General features: G+C 29.1%; 1 protein-coding gene across 6 annotated transcripts in view; it reads left to right on the forward strand.

The window, feature by feature from the left end:
• The window catches only part of stac (C2 and C2B_Munc13-like domain-containing protein staccato), a 352,276-nt gene that overhangs the window by 265,795 nt on the left and 68,316 nt on the right, over positions 1-18,165 (forward strand). Inside the window, exons 1-2 of one of the 6 annotated variants that reach the window (XM_075366203.1) lie at positions 8,672-8,921; positions 12,300-12,649. The exons of 4 other annotated variants lie outside the window; for them this stretch is intronic. In XM_075366203.1, coding sequence (XP_075222318.1) covers positions 12,452-12,649 — 198 coding nt within the window. In that variant the 5' untranslated portion in view covers positions 8,672-8,921; positions 12,300-12,451. Of the gene's footprint in view, positions 1-8,671; positions 8,922-12,299; positions 12,650-18,165 lie in introns of those variants that run through there. One more of the 6 variants, XM_075366204.1, reaches the window with a different exon arrangement.

The raw sequence follows: 18,165 nt of genomic DNA on the forward strand, positions 1-18,165 counted from the left end.
ATTTAATCATTGTTCTGTAGTATTGCAAATAAGTGATAAAGATTAAAAAAAAATCAGTTGCTTGTTCAAGGAACTGATAGGTTGTCCCACGGTATTAATAGAACAATTAACATTATTAAATATATCGTAAGAAACCATAACAACTTGTGCCTTTACATTATTTATTCTAATCTTATGGGTTTGAACGCTTGTGCAGAATCTTAGACGTAAGAAAAAAATTGGAGTTGATGTCTCTGGTAGATGATGTTCAATAAAATGCCAATTCATATGGCAAAAATATTACATGTAGTAATTAATATTACTTCTATTAATACAGAGAAATCTTCTTATTCACGCTTCCTGTATTCGCGATTTTGTTATTCGCGGTGCATTATTTTGCGATGTCTTTTCTATATTTGCGGCTAAAATTTTCCGTATTCGCGTACATTACACTATGTAGTGACATTAAAAAATAAAAATATTAAAAAAATTAATGGCGCAGGTAGATTATGAACGTGAAGATGTAGAAGATACGATCCCTGGAAAACAGTTTAATATCAGAACGCTTACCGAAGCCATTAAACTATTCCATGATCTTATTCATTTTTTTTTATAGATGTTATCCATCTGTGAATAGAATTTTAATCTTTAAGCGCAAAATTGAAGATTCTATGCAAGAATATGCAGAACTTCACACGGTTTTAAAAAGAAGAGCGAGACAAGGAAAAATTATAAATTTTTGTAAATTCAGTCCAAAATACTGTAGGTTAGTTTTATAAATTTCGTTTACAGTAATTTTATTTTTAGTGTACGTAGCAATGTTTTCTTGACTGTTTAAGGCGATTACCGAGTACGGTTTGAACATGTAATACCGTTTTCTAATACAGTACAAACTCCTACGCACTGTAGTGAGTTTTTAAATCAACAGTTCGGTAAGTGCTCACAAGTAAGTTAGGAAATTTACTGTATTTTTTAAATATTTTTTGTGTGGTTTAACACTATATACTGTACTAAACCAGTGCTTATAATTAATGTTGCCGTCTGTATTTCATCAATAACATCGCCCTAAGTAAGTACGCTTGATTTTTTTTTCATTTTACATAAACCTAACCATTCTTCCTAGTTCCGTTCTACATTCGCGGTTTTCTGTATTCGCGCCATTTTTACGGTCTCTAATCCCCGCGAATAAGGAGCTTTTACTGTATAATTCATTCTATTATTACACTTCATATCAGTTATGTTTAAACGTATTCATATGGAGCAATAATTCTATATTCAATTCGGTTAACAGATGCGGGTAAATTAACTTCACTTCTAATTTTCCTTAGCAAGTCTAGAATGGGATGTTTATTTATTTACTTTTTTTGGAGTGTATTTGATAGAGTTGATGCTAAGTTGAAATTAATCCTCAGAATGTATAAATTTTGACGCAGTTGATTACTTTTTCTTAATTATGGAAATTAGTTAGAGAAAATTAACGGAGGAGTTAACCACACACTTCAAAGTAAGAACCGAATTCCGTCATTGGTTTTAATTTTATAACATAGTCATACATTTTACTGAAATAATAAGAGTTGAATTTTATAAATAGTTTAGAAAGTTTTTACAATCGTGTAGGATAGGTAGCGTTACAGCCTTTCAACCATAAGACTCTGGGTTTGAATCCCAATTATAAATTGGTATTTGCTAATAGTTTGAAAATAATATATATATATATACATATATAAATATCGCGGTTTAAAAGAGTGTACAGTGGATTTAGTTACACATACTGCTGGGGTACTAAGTAATTCTCCTAGTTTACTTAAATAGATAAGTATTTTTAAGTAGAACTTAACTGCCGGCTTTCGTGGTGCGAGTGTAGTTTACTTCGGCCCTTCATCCGGAGGTCCCGGGTTCGAATCCCGGTCAGGTATGGCATTTTCACACGTTACAAATCATTCATCTTATCCTCTAAATCCAATACCTAACGGTGGTTCCGGAGGATAAAAAAAAAAGTAAACTTAACTACTCTCAGAGTGTTTAAAGTAAATGTATTTATCAGATTTATTAATTAAATATTCATCGACGGAAAAACAAATTTTTAATTGAAAATATTCTATTTTGCTTCACCGCAGCCGCTGAAATTTATTTTAGAATTTAGTTATTGTAATTTTTAAATATTTATATGCTTTATATTTGATTGTTGGGAAAAAATATAATTTATAAAAAGTAATGATGTTAGTGCGTTGAGAAACGTACTCAAATTAGAAAGAATAATTTAAAAAGGCATGCAGAACAAACAATCGTAATTCGGGTATTCCTGTACGTCATCGCTCTAGAATAATTACAAATGTTAACAATGAAATTATACTATAAAGCTTTTAAAATATTTTGAGAGTAATAATTTTTTTTATTTGGTTCTTCTTATGTTTATGTGGTACATAAAAATGGGACCTTTGTTTGAATTTTGGTTATTTTTATGTAACAAATTTAGTTGTTAAATAAAATATAAAAATAGTTTATTATTATTATTATTATTGAAAATGGCTGCCATATAAATAAACTTTTCAGACTTTTAAAGCGAATAATTCAGTTTCAAACTAATCGGATCTTAAAAAACTTTAAAAAAGATCTTAATAACTTTTAAAAAACTTTTAAAGATTGACATAAAAAGGTTAAGCCATGATTAATTACCAGTATAGTATCTCCTTTTTTTTTCATTTAAAAACTTAAAATAAAATGTTTAACATTCCTTTTTCTATTTCATTGTAAACATCAACATTATTATTTGTTATTTTTGTCTGATGTTTAAAAGTTTGTCATTATGAAAAACAAATTTGTATTTTTTTTTTTTTTTTTTTTTTTTTTTTAAATAACGATAAATCTATATAATAGCAATAATATTTATTATAGCAGCAATGCTTAATTTTAATTTTATCCAAAACAAAAAAACTGTAATAGTTTTATAATTTTACAAACAAATTTTATTTTTGAATTGTTTGGAAAGGGTTGTGAACTTTGAATGAGTTTTTTTTTTAATTACCGTTCTAAAATAAAACTTTAAAACACAATACAACATTTTTTTTTCTTAATATATAAAATTTTTGCGATAGAACTGAGAGCTCCAACACTGTTAATTTGTTTTTTTTTTCTATGCCATTCTGTAAAATTTGAAATAAACATATTTAATTTGTACATAGCGTACACAGCGCTCCTATTTTCTGCAGATATATTCTTGAAGCTGCCACATAAATTATTCACTGATTATTTGTTTTGTTGGGCCTTTCCTTTTCCTTATATATTTCCTTTTTTTATATTTTACATCAGTTTTTTATATTATCTAAAATGGATAAATAATTTTATAAAATTTTTAACTTTTGAGAATTATCTCTTTTATGAACGTATAACAGATCTGATAAAAATGTTTTTTAACTCTCAACGGTTGCGAAGCGAAAAAAGTGGGATTATGTGTTTCACCTGTACGGTGTACGTTCAGAATTTCTCGGTACCTGTTGCAGCTGTTGGCTTGGTTCTTTCAGAGAATTATTTGTCATGTTACTCCGAAGATTTCTTGCCATAAATATCATAAAATTTTTAATTTTATTATTCTTTATAATTTTTTTACTTCATTTTTTAACGTAAGGGTTTTTTAAGATTTTTAATTTTATACTATTTTGTCATCGGTTGTAAAAAGTTTATAAAAATAACCAGTAGTATTTTATTTTTTCATTTAAAGCTTAAAATATAATGTTTAACATTCCTTTCTCTGTTTCGTTGTAAACATCAACATTATTATTTTTGTCTGATATTTAAAATTTCATCATTATGAAAAAGAAATTTGTATTTTTTTTTTTTTTAATAACGTTAAATCTATAACAAATCGAATATTTCTGTAAATTAAAATTTTTTTTTTTTGAGAAAATTTATTAAACTTTAAACATAAAGAAATAGTTAGAAAATTAAGAAATAATAAATTGACCCCAAAAACACTCGGCGAGTAAATGTAAAGCTAGAGAACTGACCGCTATTGACGCAACGTTGCATGTCCCAGAATAACTTAGTTCTTAATAGAAGTTGTAAGTAAAAACATATTACAGGTTATGTCAGAATAGTTACAAGCGATCTTAAATTAAATTTTGTTGCATTAAAACGGGAATTTCCAAATATTGTATAATATATTAAATATTACTTAAATATCAGGTGATTTAAAAATAAATTGATTCAACATTCAGTGGGCGCATTTATAGACTCTGACGTGCAGATTAGTTTCCGATGTTTAAAATATTTTAAAAGCTTTATAGTGTAATTTCATTGTTAAATTTTGTAATTATTCTAGAGCGATGACGTACAGGAATATCCGAATTACGATTGTTTATTCTGCATGCCTTTTTTAAACATTCTTCCTAATTTGAGTACGTTTCTCAACACACTAACATCATTATTTTTTACAAATTATATTTTTTTCCCAACAATCAAATGTAAAATATAAATTAAATAAAGTTTAAAAATTAAATTAAACTGGTAAAAAGCTGGTTATAATGTTGTTGAACTCTTTCGACATCTGCATAGAGCTTAAAAAATTATCTCTTTCCATGTAATAAAATTGAAAATTATTATTGCCCAAACAACCTTATTAGTTTTCTTTAAAAAATATACATTTAATAAAAAATTCGTGAAAGATGATTAAACAAAGAAAAAATATAGCTTTTTGTTTTTAGAATTAGTTAAAATTAAAACTTGTACCGTAGCTTAAGTTATATTAGAACGGAGTTTACCTGAATAACATATTATAATACATATATTATTTTTTTATTTTTTTCCCCTACCTCCCGGAACCAGACCCCCAATTTAGCATGAACACGTTTCCGGGAGGTGTCTTTGCCTCTAGTCGCCAGACGATGCCGTGCTCGGCCCCGTCATCCAGCAACCGGGACTCGGTCCTTTGTGCTTCGCCTCTAACGGGAACACCCCTGGAGGGACGGCCCCGCCATATGTTATTAAATATTTAAATCTATACCCTCTACCTGTATGTGTTAAAACTATTTTCATCTCCAGAACCAGAATTAATTAATTGAAATTATAGAAATTATAAAAAAAACTTTTTTAATTAAAAACCGTAGTTCATGAAAAATAACCTAATATAAAGAATTTTAACCTCACTTCTTTCTTTCTTTTTTCCTGTTTATCCTCCGGGAATTACCGTTGAGCTACTTCAGAGGATGAATAAGGATATGTATGAGGTAAATGAAGTGTAGTGTTGTACAGTCTCAGTTCGACCATTCCTGAGGTATGTGGTTAAATTGAAACCCAACCACCAAAGAACACCGGTATACACGATCTAGTATTCAAATCCGTATAAAAGTAACTGTATTTACTAAGATTTGAACGCTGGAACTGTTGACTTCCAAATCAGCTGATTTGGGAAGACGCGTTCACCACTAGACCAACCCGGTGGGTTATCCTCGGTTCTTAAAGGACCTATTTACGAACTTGAGGAAAGATTAATAAATATTGTGGAGTACTGATGATAGCAATAATTATATTATTATAATTAATTTAAATAAAATAATTCCTTCGAAAATTATACAAATCTTACTCTAAGCACATACAAAGTGTAAATTGCTTACAGAAAAGACACAATAAATCTCATGTGTTTGAAACTATTAGCTTACATGATTATTAATATTAAAAACAGAAAAAAATTGCTTTTTTGTACCATTTTGTCATTATACATACTAAGACAAATTTACAATAAAAAAAAATATATATATATATATATATTCTGTAACTATTAGCTTTACAATTCCTTCTATAACTATTAATAAATCTCATAAAATTATAGAGATTTCCTCAGGTTTTACCCTATGTGTGTGTATTTACACACCCAATTACACAATACGATTTTAATATTTTTAATTCAGGCAACTTAAGAATGTTGATAAATTGAAAATTCCGAGATAATATTTTTGGCCAATGAGAATTTATTTGCTCCGTTAACCTATAGCAACCCGGAAATTAACAGTAAATTCTGAACATTAATTAATTAACGTAATCTTATAATTTATATCTTCTTAATATGGGTGGATTTTACGTAAATATTCGTAAATACATAATAAATCTTTCTTTAATAAAAAAATGTGATGTGGGCAATATATGACTTCCTTGTACGTCTATTAAATTACATTTACACATTTTTTTAAATGAAAAGTACGTCAGTTTTGTTTCATTAATAACTTCTGATATTTTTTCAATTTTTTTTTTTTTTTGTTATTGAATTATTATTCATCGTAAAATTTTTTTTACAATCAGAGGTTAATAATTATTAATAAATCAATATATTTAAATTAAAATAAAAAAAATTAAAAAAAGGAGATGAAGTCTGATTCGAACCAATTTGCCTTCCTCTTTAAGATACAATATTTCATTAATTAAAATTTTATTTGCCTATAACTCTGGATCCGATGAAAATAAGTACCATTTACGATATATCGTTGAAAAGCTCTCTATGAAGACTTATTACTGCAGTTATGAAAAAGCCCAAAATACAATTTTTTTTGGATTTTCGGCTTTTTCGGACACTTTTGGTCCATTCAATTGCCATCAAAAGGGTGCACAACTAGATGTTACAGCAGTCCTAAATCCAAAATTTCAACATTGTACGGCTAATCGTTTTTTACTTATACATACGTACGTACATAGTACAGTCGTCACGCCAAAATTAGTTAAAATGGACTCAGGGATGGTAAAAATGGATATCTCCGGTGAAATCTGGAAACCGAAATTTTTCGCGATCACAATACTTCGTACAAGGCTAACAAAAACGGCTACAGATTTTAAAATTGGTGAAACTTTGCTGTTTCAGTTTCTTATTCAATCCGTTTCTATGAACTTCCTGTATATTATTTTGAATTACCTTATTATTCATGTACTTTTGTCTATGGTTCAATTACTGGATAGAAATACCACTCACTAATTTTGATCACGTAATAGACGTAACTTTGTTTTTATTGTAACTAAGCTAAACGATTGTTATAAGGAGGAAGTATAAATTAATATCAGTTAAATTTAAACTATTTCTTTATTTCTGGAAGTTTTTTGTATCAATTTAAAAAAAAAATTGAAAGGTAAAAAAATACACAAAAATTTTCCATTTTTTGTGTATTAATATTGCTTGAAAAAAAAATTATTGTCATTTCTATCGCCGTTATAACTACGTAGTTTATGAATCTTGAGATAAGGCAAAACTTTCGTAAAAATTTACTTTAACATTTTATAAAAGTTAAACGGTATAGTGATAAGATCTCCCCATTTCATTCGTAAGGTTCAAGTTTTGAATCCCATTGGAATTTTTCACACGTTAACAATGTATATTAACATAAAAAAATAATGACTGTAATCGAATTAGCAGTAGTTGCCATAAGCCACACAAGTATATACACATTTTTGACGTTTTAAAAATTCTGTTATAACATTGTCACTTAGAGATCTTTTTTTAATAAATCGTAGCCCTTTACGCAATACACAAAATAAGCTAGGAAATTGCAGAAAACTGAATTTTTGGCACTTTTTTGCTTAATTAATTCCTTGTACGAAATAAAGGAAGTATGGTGATCGCGAAAAATTTCGGATTTCAACGGAAATATCTATTTTGGCCATCCCTGAATCCATTTTGACTAGTTTTGACGTGACGTCTGTACGTACGTACGAATGAATCTCGCATAACTCAAAAACGATTAGCCGTTGTATGTTGACATTTTGGATTTAGGACTGTTGTAACATCTAGTTGTGCATCTTCCCTTTTGATTGCAATCGGCTGGATTAAAAGTGTTCAAAAAAGCATATAATCCAAAAATTTTGGATTTTGGACATTTTACATTTTCTTAACTGTAGTAATAAGCTCTCGTTGAGATCTTTTCAACAATATATCATTTCAACGATATTATTTTCATTGGTTCCAGAGTTATAGCCAAATAAAATTTTAATTAAGGAAATATTTGGATCTTACAACGAGGAGGCACATTTTTAACTTTTTTTTTTTATTAACCTCTGACTGTAAAAAAAACTTTTACAATAAATAATAATTCAATAATAACAATAAAAAAAAAGAAAAATTATCAGAAGTTATTAATGAAATAAAATTTTATATACTTTTCATTCTAAAAAAATGTTTATATGTAATTTAATTGGCGTGCAAGGAAATCACGTAGTGTCCACATTAGATTTTTTAATTTTATATGAATTTTTATATAGATTTTTTTAATAAAATTATTAACATTCTATTTTCTAATTAAACATTTAAAAGTCGATATAAATCTGAAAGCAAAACTTGAATTAACACGGTTAAAAATTTGATTAAAAAAAAATATGTTATTTATTTTTTTAACATAGATACGTCAAATACAGATCTTTTTAACTAATGATAAGGTCAAGAAAATATATTTGAACTACTTGTAATAGCTGTTAAAATAAAAAGAAATCGTTTACTGATTAAAAAAAAAACAAACAATCGGTCTCTTTACGGATTGTTTCTTTTTAATTTCAAACGGAGATGGATGTCTGTTCTGAAAATCAATTGTAGATGATTGCCAAAACTAGGTTGTGAGAATGCTAAAAATGTGAGGGATGTTACGTTGGGGTGTCTGCTACTTCTGCGCATGATTCAATCTGTGAGGCGCCGAGTCCGGTGAATCTTAAATGTTAAATTCAGTGTTGTAGCCACGCTCCTTATTGGAGTGTGCTCTTGTCGGATTAAAATTACTTTATTTATTTTAGTAATTTTTTTTTTTTTAGTTAAATAATGAAATAATATTTTACTTTAAAAGAAAGTATTTTGATTTTAAATAAGTTTTGTGGGTGTATATAAAGTGATATTTGTGAAATAGTTTATTCAGTTAGTTTAGATCTAGAGACGGTTATTATCAATAATTTTGTGTGTGGATTTAAGTGCGATTGTTTTAGGAGTATAATTTTATTTAGACACTTAATATTTTTAATCGTATTAACTTTTTATGAAATTTAAATGAATAGCGTTTTGTATTTATCTTATTAAAAATAATAACTTATATATGATGGTTTCCAGAAATAAGCGGTTGTTATGAAGTGGAAAAAATCCAAGTATTTTTAGCTTATCTTAACACAATCGTTTAAAAAATCTATTTATTTGAATAAATCAAAATTATACTAGAACCATTTGGAAGATTTTAATACGGTACTTGAAATATAAAGTATTAAAAAAGTAATTAAAACTTTTTACAACTCTGCGGAACTTTAATAATCATTAATTTAATAAATTAACCTTTTACGCTTAAAATTATAAAATACCAACCTTGTAAACGAGATTTTTCATACTCCCGTAATTACGGTCCATACCTTGTTATAATAGCAGCTACTTTACCAAAAAATAATATTATTTAAAAAGTTCTAAGATCAAACTAAGTGTGATCATTACTAAAAAGATTAAACAATTTACTTTGCTGTTCGCTAATTAAAGATTTACTTAATTTAAAATAACTTGAAGCAGTTTTAGCGTCCAATTTCTTTTGCTTCGGCTAATAAAAGCTAAATCTCCTCCCTGGTATCCATTTCGAATGTATAACGAACAATTCAAGGTTATTTAGGTTCAAAAATACGTGTAAATTGGTTCATTTTGTTTTTAAGTAAAAGGTTTCGAAGTGGTGCCCAAAATATGAAAAATACCTAATTATAACTCATATCTTTTGATTAAGTCGGAAGGTTATTTTTATATTTATATCAATAATAAACAAATTTCTTTGTCCTTTTGATTTCGTTTTAAGTTTTGTTATCATTAGTTAAATTTGGTTTTATCCTAATAACTTTAAGCTTAATTAAAATATATTTTAAATATACGAGTATACCAATATCCATAGCGGAGTGGTAACGTCTTGACCTTTCATCCGGAGGTCCCGTGTTCGAATCCCGGTCAGGGTTGGCATTTTTCGTAGGCTACAAATTTTCATTTTTATATTTCTCGTACAAGCTTCTTTGTACGTACCAGTCAAAAAAGGAGGAATACTGTAACCATAAAAACGTTTAATTGTAAACCAAAAAAAAAACTTGATTACATATAACACATTTGTTGCTTTAGATGTTGATTAAAGCAGTAGGTGGCATCTTTTTATATAGTTTTGTAAATTAAAGATATTAAATTCTATATGTAAATTTCATTCACCTTAATAATAAAAAGAAGTTTCTAATAAAACATTTTTCACTTTAAAAAATTCTGATAATTATTCATTTTTTTATCAAACTTCAAAAAATGTTTTTCATTTGACCGTATGAATTAAGTGTAGAGTATGCTTTTTAAAATATCAAAGCTTACTTACGATCTTAAATACCGATTTGGATGATAATTTTATACAGGAAATTCTTTTGTTGATCTTGTAAGTAAGCTTTTGCCAGATAACTTAAATTAAAAAAAAAAATTATAACGAAAAATTATGCGATAACATGGTTCATTTGAAAGTTAGATATCTTTTTTTTATCATTCTAGAGTTGATTATTACATATATTCTGAACATATACATTGTTACATATATTCTGAAAATCTATTCTAATATTTTGAATATTTTCTCGTTAATCTTGAAGAAAATAAGTTGAAAAAGTTGTGGTAAAGAAAATAAAACATATTACTGAATAATAAACATTTTTACCTCACGCTTCACAACAGTTGCTTAATCGTTTCTCTTCCTTAGTTCTTAGTTTCTCCTCATTCCATTTCTTTTTTCCAACATCAACGTGTAGATTTCTAAGCTCAGTTTATTACGAATGATTTTTTTTTAATGGTATCCTTTTTTTAGCCCATCAATATTTTAAATAAAATTAAACGAAAGAATAAACTTAAAAAGTAAAAAAATAAACGCGACTCTAAAGTCAGTCTGATAATAAGAGCTGCGATAACTGTTTGTGTTTAATTTGATCAACTTTAACAATTTTTTGAAACTAAAAAAGAAAAAATAAACTTAACTTTATTACTTTTTAATATAATTTTGTTTATAAATTCTATTTTAATAAAAACTAGTTTTTATTTTTAATTAATAAAGGTTCTACCGAAATAAATGGCATTCTTCCATTTTATAATTTATTTCTGGAAAAATAATCTACTCTAGCTCGAAATATTTATGTATATTAACGCATTTTTTTTTTTTACCTCCCCTAAATAAGAGTTAAATCTTTGAAAGTTACATTATGCTTCTTTTACCGATCTCAGTGGTAGAGGGACGGTAGCGTTCTGTCTTTCATTTGTAAGGTTATGGGGTCAGGTTTGGCATTTTTGTAATAAGCTACAAAATTCATCTACTAATAAATAAAGTCTTGCTTGGAGAAAATAATTAAAAAAATTCCTTTCGGCACGCCGGAAGGCGGAGGTAGATTTCATCGGTGCTAAGTAGGGGATAAAAAAGATTTCCACCTTAAAGTTAAAAAAACTTCAAATTTACTTAATACGACAATGTTTGCATGTGAAAAAAGTTTCACATGTTTAGCACACAAGTCCCACCTTCTTACAATTCCAACAACACTTTGGTCATCCCTTGCCTAAGGGTTGGTCATATCAAAAATTGTTTCAGACAAAAGTTTTATGTAATGTTTAGAGGACTAACGATCATTTTAAATCTATTCGATACTATGTCTATTAAGGGAGGTATGATGTTTTTTGTCTTCGAAACGCCATTTTTCCCAACCGCTGGACCAATGGTTGGTGATATCAAAAAACTTTACTTAGATAAGTTTTAGGTCCTTATCCAAAGAAGAGTAGGAACTTTAAAAGAATTCGATATTTTACTTAATAAGAAAGATATAGCGATATTTTGTTTTTTTTTAAAAGCCCCCCATTTCCACCTCCAGCTCCCATTTTGGCCATTACGAATTCGACCGAGATTTTGGGACAAGTTATTTTTAAGGAACAATTTGAAAGTGATTGGCGCCAAATTACGGCAGTTATCGTATCCACAAGTAAGTGAAAAATATAAACTTTTGATGGTTTTTGGAGTCCGGGGATGTGAAACGCGAAGATATGTCGAAATTTTCCGGAAGTCGAATCATGGTACCCATACATCTTATGAAATCTACCTAAAACTGTTACTATTTGAAACATTTACATTATAATTAGGATTACCAAATTATGTAAAATTTGAAAAATTGAAAACAGGATTCTAAAATAAAATTCTTTAATTAGCAGCGATACTAAATGTAAAAAAAAGAAACCGTTTTAGATAGTTTAGGTTTCAGAATTTTTTTTTTTTTTAATAAAGCTCTAATTTTTTTTAAAGGTAAGAAATAAAATATTTTAATATTATTTTTAATTCGATTAAAAATTTTAGGAGACATACGATTAATAAAAATCATAAATCAGAGACTGTTTAATTTCCTTTTTTTTTAAATAAAAATATTACAAAGGAAAAAAATTGACATGTGTTTAAAGAAATGAGAATAACTCAAAATTTTAAACGGCAGTAAAATTTTAAATTCTACGATGACACTCCCATATAAAAATAAGTTAAACGGTGCTCCTGGCATGAAAACAGCAGAATCAGTGCAAAGCATAAATAATCAAGATACTTTGATAAGAAGAAAAACAAAAAATGATTTTGTTCGACCAATAAATCAATTTCGAGGTGTTAAAAAAGATGTTCTACAAAGACAAGCAAGTCTTCTTGTTCAGGCTATGACCGTAAGTAAAACAAAAATAGAAAAAACTAAAGTGTAAAATGGCTCAGTTCGTCTCTCTCTCTCTCTCTCTCTTTCGCTCGCTCGGTCGCTCTCTCTCTCTCTCTCTCTCTCTCTGTGTGTGTGTGTGTGTGTGTGTGTGTGTGTGTGCGCGCGCACTATATATACAGGATAGTGAGATTTTATGATTTTATTTTATTTTTACATATGTTGGTATTTATTTAAATTATTTCAAGTTTATATACACATTTACTTAATCCATCCATTATACTTATACTAATGATGGTCGCTTAATGTTCGAAATGCCCATATGTTTTTTTTGTAAGTAGTTCATGTTATTTTTTCTATTAATTCCTTATAATTTAAAAAATAATAAACCTTTTTAAATTCATCATCTGATTTACTGCCTTGGGGTAGGTCCCTTACGTCACCGCTGTTTCCATCCACTTCTGTCTTCTCCTTTGTCCTCTTGCTGTTTCAACTCTTCTCTTCATCTGTTAACTTCATCTTCTTCCTTACTTCCTTTCTTTCCTTCTTCTTCAACTGACCTTTCTAACGTTGTCCAAACGCAGTTGTCAAGATTCCATTTTCTGGTACCACATGTCCAAATCAGTTTCCTTTTGTTTTGTGTACTTCCTCCTACTTCTTTAATTCTTCCTCGTTTCTCACCTTACCCATCCATCTTATTTTCTCCATCCTTTTCCATATCCACATCGTAAAAGTCTCAATCCAGTCGCTCTTCCTCGTCTTTATCGTCCATGCTTCACTCCCATACATCAAACAGTTCATACATAACGTTTGGTTAATCTCTCCTTAACTCTTAACTCCAGACTTCTACTACATAATAATTTTCCTTCTTACTGAGCGCTCCTTTCCCATCGCTATTCTTCCTTTTATTAACATTGTGTTCTTTCAGTCCTCTGTCACCGTAGTATCCAAATATCTTTAATATTTTCCTTTTTCTATTCTTCCTTCACTTGTGCTTATCACTAAATCCACTTTGTGGTTTACGTCCGTTATTCTAGTTTTTTGTTTATTTATTTCCATTTCATACTCTTTCACTCCTTCTTTCAAGACTGTTAACAGGAAGCATATGTGTGCCATCAACTGGAATTACTATATCATCAGTAAACGATATGCATCTTATTTCCATTCCTCCTATACATAATCCTCCTTTTCTTTCTTCTAATAAATTCCTTATCATGTCTTCAATGTAAATGTTAAACAATGTCGGTGAGACACACCATCCTTGTCTAACTAATCAACCTAAACCCAACCAGTGAGTTGTATTCTTATTTACTTTCATTTGTGTCGTTTGTCTCATCTATAATTCTTTAATTAACTTTTTGTCTTTCCATTTTATTTTTTTCTCTTTAAGAATCTTCATAATTTTTTCCCCAATTGATTCTATAGAGCTTGCGCAATTATATTGTCTTATATATGCGCGACGCCGTTACGGTTATTGGGCTTAGGTGTGTAATATAGTGAGGGCGTATAAAAATCTCATCGAGGACGCCATGGCACCCGCGGTCGTCGCGTTGCCGATCCCTGCTAAAGATCATACAAAAAATGTAATGTTATTCCTTTGATAAAAAATAGAGGAACTGCGCCGGGATGACTTGGAAGAATCAAATAAAATCTTAGGCAAAAACTGAATCAGAATAACATTAAAAAAAAAATTATTGAATAAAAATAGAGGGGGTTATATTGATCATATAATTTTATAAAATAATTAAATTCACAGATAGTAATGCTGTAATGTAAAGAGTATCGGTACAGAATAACATTAATAAACTTAAAAGTAGTAATTTGTATTGGACTGCATGTTAAACGATATACGGGAATTCAGGTTTATGTGATTAGTGTTATTTTTATACTTCAACAGTATAACTTTGTTTTTTGTAAAACGGAAATGTTTTATTTCATTCTAAATAAAATGAAGAACGATCTTTTTTAAGTCGCTAAATAATTTATTACAAATGCAACGGAAGCATGATAACATCCTTGGCCGAAATATTGAGAAATAATTTTGTTTACAGGTTTTATACAATAAATATTGTTAATTTTTTAATAGGTTAAAAATAGATAAATATATTTTTAAGCAGATGTAGAATATTCATAATATAAACACGTAAAAATATTATAATTTTAAATTTATTAAGTAATTGCTTATATGACTCGTATATTTACTGACCAAGGATCTGATAAACCATTTTTGTATCCTGAAAACTCATTTTGACTATTTTAAGAAACCCCAAAATATTTCAGGTACAAAGTACGTAGGAATAACAAATATTTAATATTGATGACTAAATTAGTATTTCATTAAGATGGTTCAATACAAAACAATATGGTTTGATATTTTAGTGAATGAAATTTATTTCTCATTGCATGAAAAAAAAGTTTACTAAGATGTCCAAAAGTGTTACAATATTGGCAGTAGAAATGTTACTACCAATTTAACTAGCATGTTCAGTAGAAATGGTATATATAAGAGTGATAAATTACATTATAAAGATTTTATCTAAATTTATAATTACAAGATAGTAACCAATCATTGAACAATTTTTTTTTTTTTTTTGCTTTTACGGATTTTTCTAACCCTGCTTTTGATTTAGTTACAATGTATTTACGTACGAAGAGAATAATTTGATATTTTGATGATCATAATGTCACGATCCAAGGTTTGTTGAAAGTTTATTTTTAATAAATCAGATTACTAATTTTTCAAGTTCCTACAGCTTACAAGTTTTCAAATCAAATATTTTTTTTCGTTACTTTAGGTACAATTCTTAATTACATTTGCACAGATTTATATAAAAGGAGAAAAATATTTTTTTAGATGGTAAAATTACATATACCGTCTAATGAAAAATTTTATTCAGCGATGCACGATGGATTAATCTTCCTTGCATGCAGATTTAAATACTGTAACAATTGGAAAATTTTGTTTTACAATAATTACTTTTCAATTTTTATTGAGTTTTTTACCAACTTTACGGTATTATTTTCGGTTGCATGGGGAGAATGGAGGAAGAGATGGATGAAAATGAATTTTCTTTACGTTTAGAGGTATGAGGAGTACGAAAATATATTTATTTATATTGCGGGTTTTCTTATGTACTGTTATATTCCTATTGCAGCTTCGCCCGTACTGTATGGTTTTTTTCTTCACCCCCTTTCAAGATCCAATTTCAAAACCTATAAATCAGTTTATTCACATGAAGATTAGACTCACCAAAAATCAGGATGATTTCTTCATTTGTTACAGAGGGATTAAAAAAATAGCAGGGTTTCAAAAAAAATTCAAAAATTCATTTTAACTCTTGAAACTCGAAATGAAACTGAAAATATCTAAAAATTGATTTTTAGACGTTCACATGAAGATTACACACACAAAATTCAAGCTGATATCTTCAGTAACAAAGAAATTAAAAAAAAATATATTAGTAAATTTCATTTTTACTCCATTTTAACACCTTTAAACTCGGAATTTCAAAAATTCTTTTCTTAATGTGCAAATACATCGTAAGAAGAACATATATACAAATTTTCATCAATTTATCTTTATTAGTTTTTGCTTGGCGTTGATTATGAATCACTCACGATATGTTGTCTTCAATTTCAATGAGAAACATCATATTGGGAGCGGCTCGCTATAAGATAGGAGCATGAAAATTTAGCGGCTCGCCACCTAGCGGCCCGAATGAGAATTTCTGCACCGTAACGGATTATTTATTATTTACATGTTTTAATAAATAATTTTTCATTTAAATCATTTTTCATTTTTAGATAACATTTTCGAAATAACCGTGAACTCTTAGATCGAGAGTGTACTTGATGCATGCAAAAGTTAGCCTTCAACCTACTAATAAATATCCCGTTTGAAATTTAAAAATCAGGCAATTGTTTGCAAAGATACTATAAAATAATCCTATTGCACCTCCCAAAACAGCGCCCCATGGGCATCCCGTTTTCTACCGCTTGATGGGGGTGATTGGTCTTGTCTTCCACTTGGTGCTCGCATATCTCACCACTCTAGCCTCACATGCAGTCCCCACGTGAAATCCATTATTGATAAACAGATTTTTTTTAAATTTATTTAACGTAAATTTATATTAGTAATTCGATTCATTTAGTTCAAAGCTCTCAGTTCATTAGTTTAGTTCATTTTGTGCTTCAACCGGCAAATTCCACTACTGTGTACTATTATATATACATGTTACAAGATATTACGTACAAGTTATTAAATAACTTTATGCGAATCCATTATTCGTTAATAATGATTATATAAAAAAAAAAGTCTAATTTTTTTTTATTTGTTCGATTTTGAGTTGTGCTAGATACGTACGTACAGGCATCACACCAAAAATCTTCAAAATGGTTCAAGGTTGGTCGAACAGGATATTTCCGTTGAAAGGTGGAAACCGAAATTTTTCGCGATTACAATACTTCCTTTACTTCGTACAAGGAAGTAAAAGTATATCAGTGTTATACTATAAAATCCCAAAATAAAAAAAAAGTTTAACTTTGTTTTAATTAGTAAATTAGAAAGTGTCTTTTAGTTCACCAGTTATTTATTATACACTATATTCAGCCAACACAATGACGTAAAACATTTTATTAAAAATCTGATGTGGACACACATGACTTCCTTATACGCCTATTAAATTACATGTGTACTTTTTATTAAAAAAAAAATGAAAAGTACATAAAATTTTATTTCACTATTAACTGATTTTTTTCATTATTTTCCATATTTCTTACTTTCATATTTCCATGAACTATTTTATTGTAAAACTTTTTACAATATATTTAAATTAAAAAAAAAGGAAGTTAAAAAAAAAAGTCGAATTCGAACCGATGTGCCTTCCCCTTGTAAGATCCAAATATTTCATTAATATAGTTCCAAACAATTCATTAAGGATCGGGGGGCTCGGGAATAAGGGACAGCCCTCTACGGAGCTGTCGTTCCCACGTACATGTACGAGTGGGCTGTAGCGATGAGGCACGGGGAATCTCGCACCCCCGAGCAAAAAAGACCGAGTCCCGACGGGGATGCCTCACTCGGGGTGTCCCCATTAGAGGCATTGGCAAAAAGACTGAGTCCCGGCTCCCGGAGTGTACCCAGGGACGGCATAGCCGGGTCTGGTGGATCCTACTCTGGGGGTCTGAGGCTGGCGCAAAGTGAGATCCGACCGGCGGGTCGAGACGTGGAGGCCCGTTAGAGTAAAGGACATTCCCCTGGGGTGTAATACTTAACTGCAGGATCCGGCCCGTGTGAGAAGAAGAAAAGAGAGGAAAAAAATGTCATTAATTAAATTTTTATTCGGCTACAATTCTGGAACCAAGGAAAATAAGTACCACTTATGATATATCGATGAAAAGCTGTCAATGAGAGCTTATTAATTCAGTTGAAAAAGTCCAAAAAATTTGGATTTTGGGCTTTTTTGGACATTTTTAGTCAAGTCAATTGTGGTCAAAGGGTTCCCCGTGGCCGGGCTGTACACTGTGGAATGT

Source organism: Lycorma delicatula, chromosome 5, assembly GCF_047948215.1.
Source record: "Lycorma delicatula isolate Av1 chromosome 5, ASM4794821v1, whole genome shotgun sequence".
Taxonomy (NCBI): Eukaryota; Metazoa; Arthropoda; class Insecta; order Hemiptera; family Fulgoridae; genus Lycorma; species Lycorma delicatula.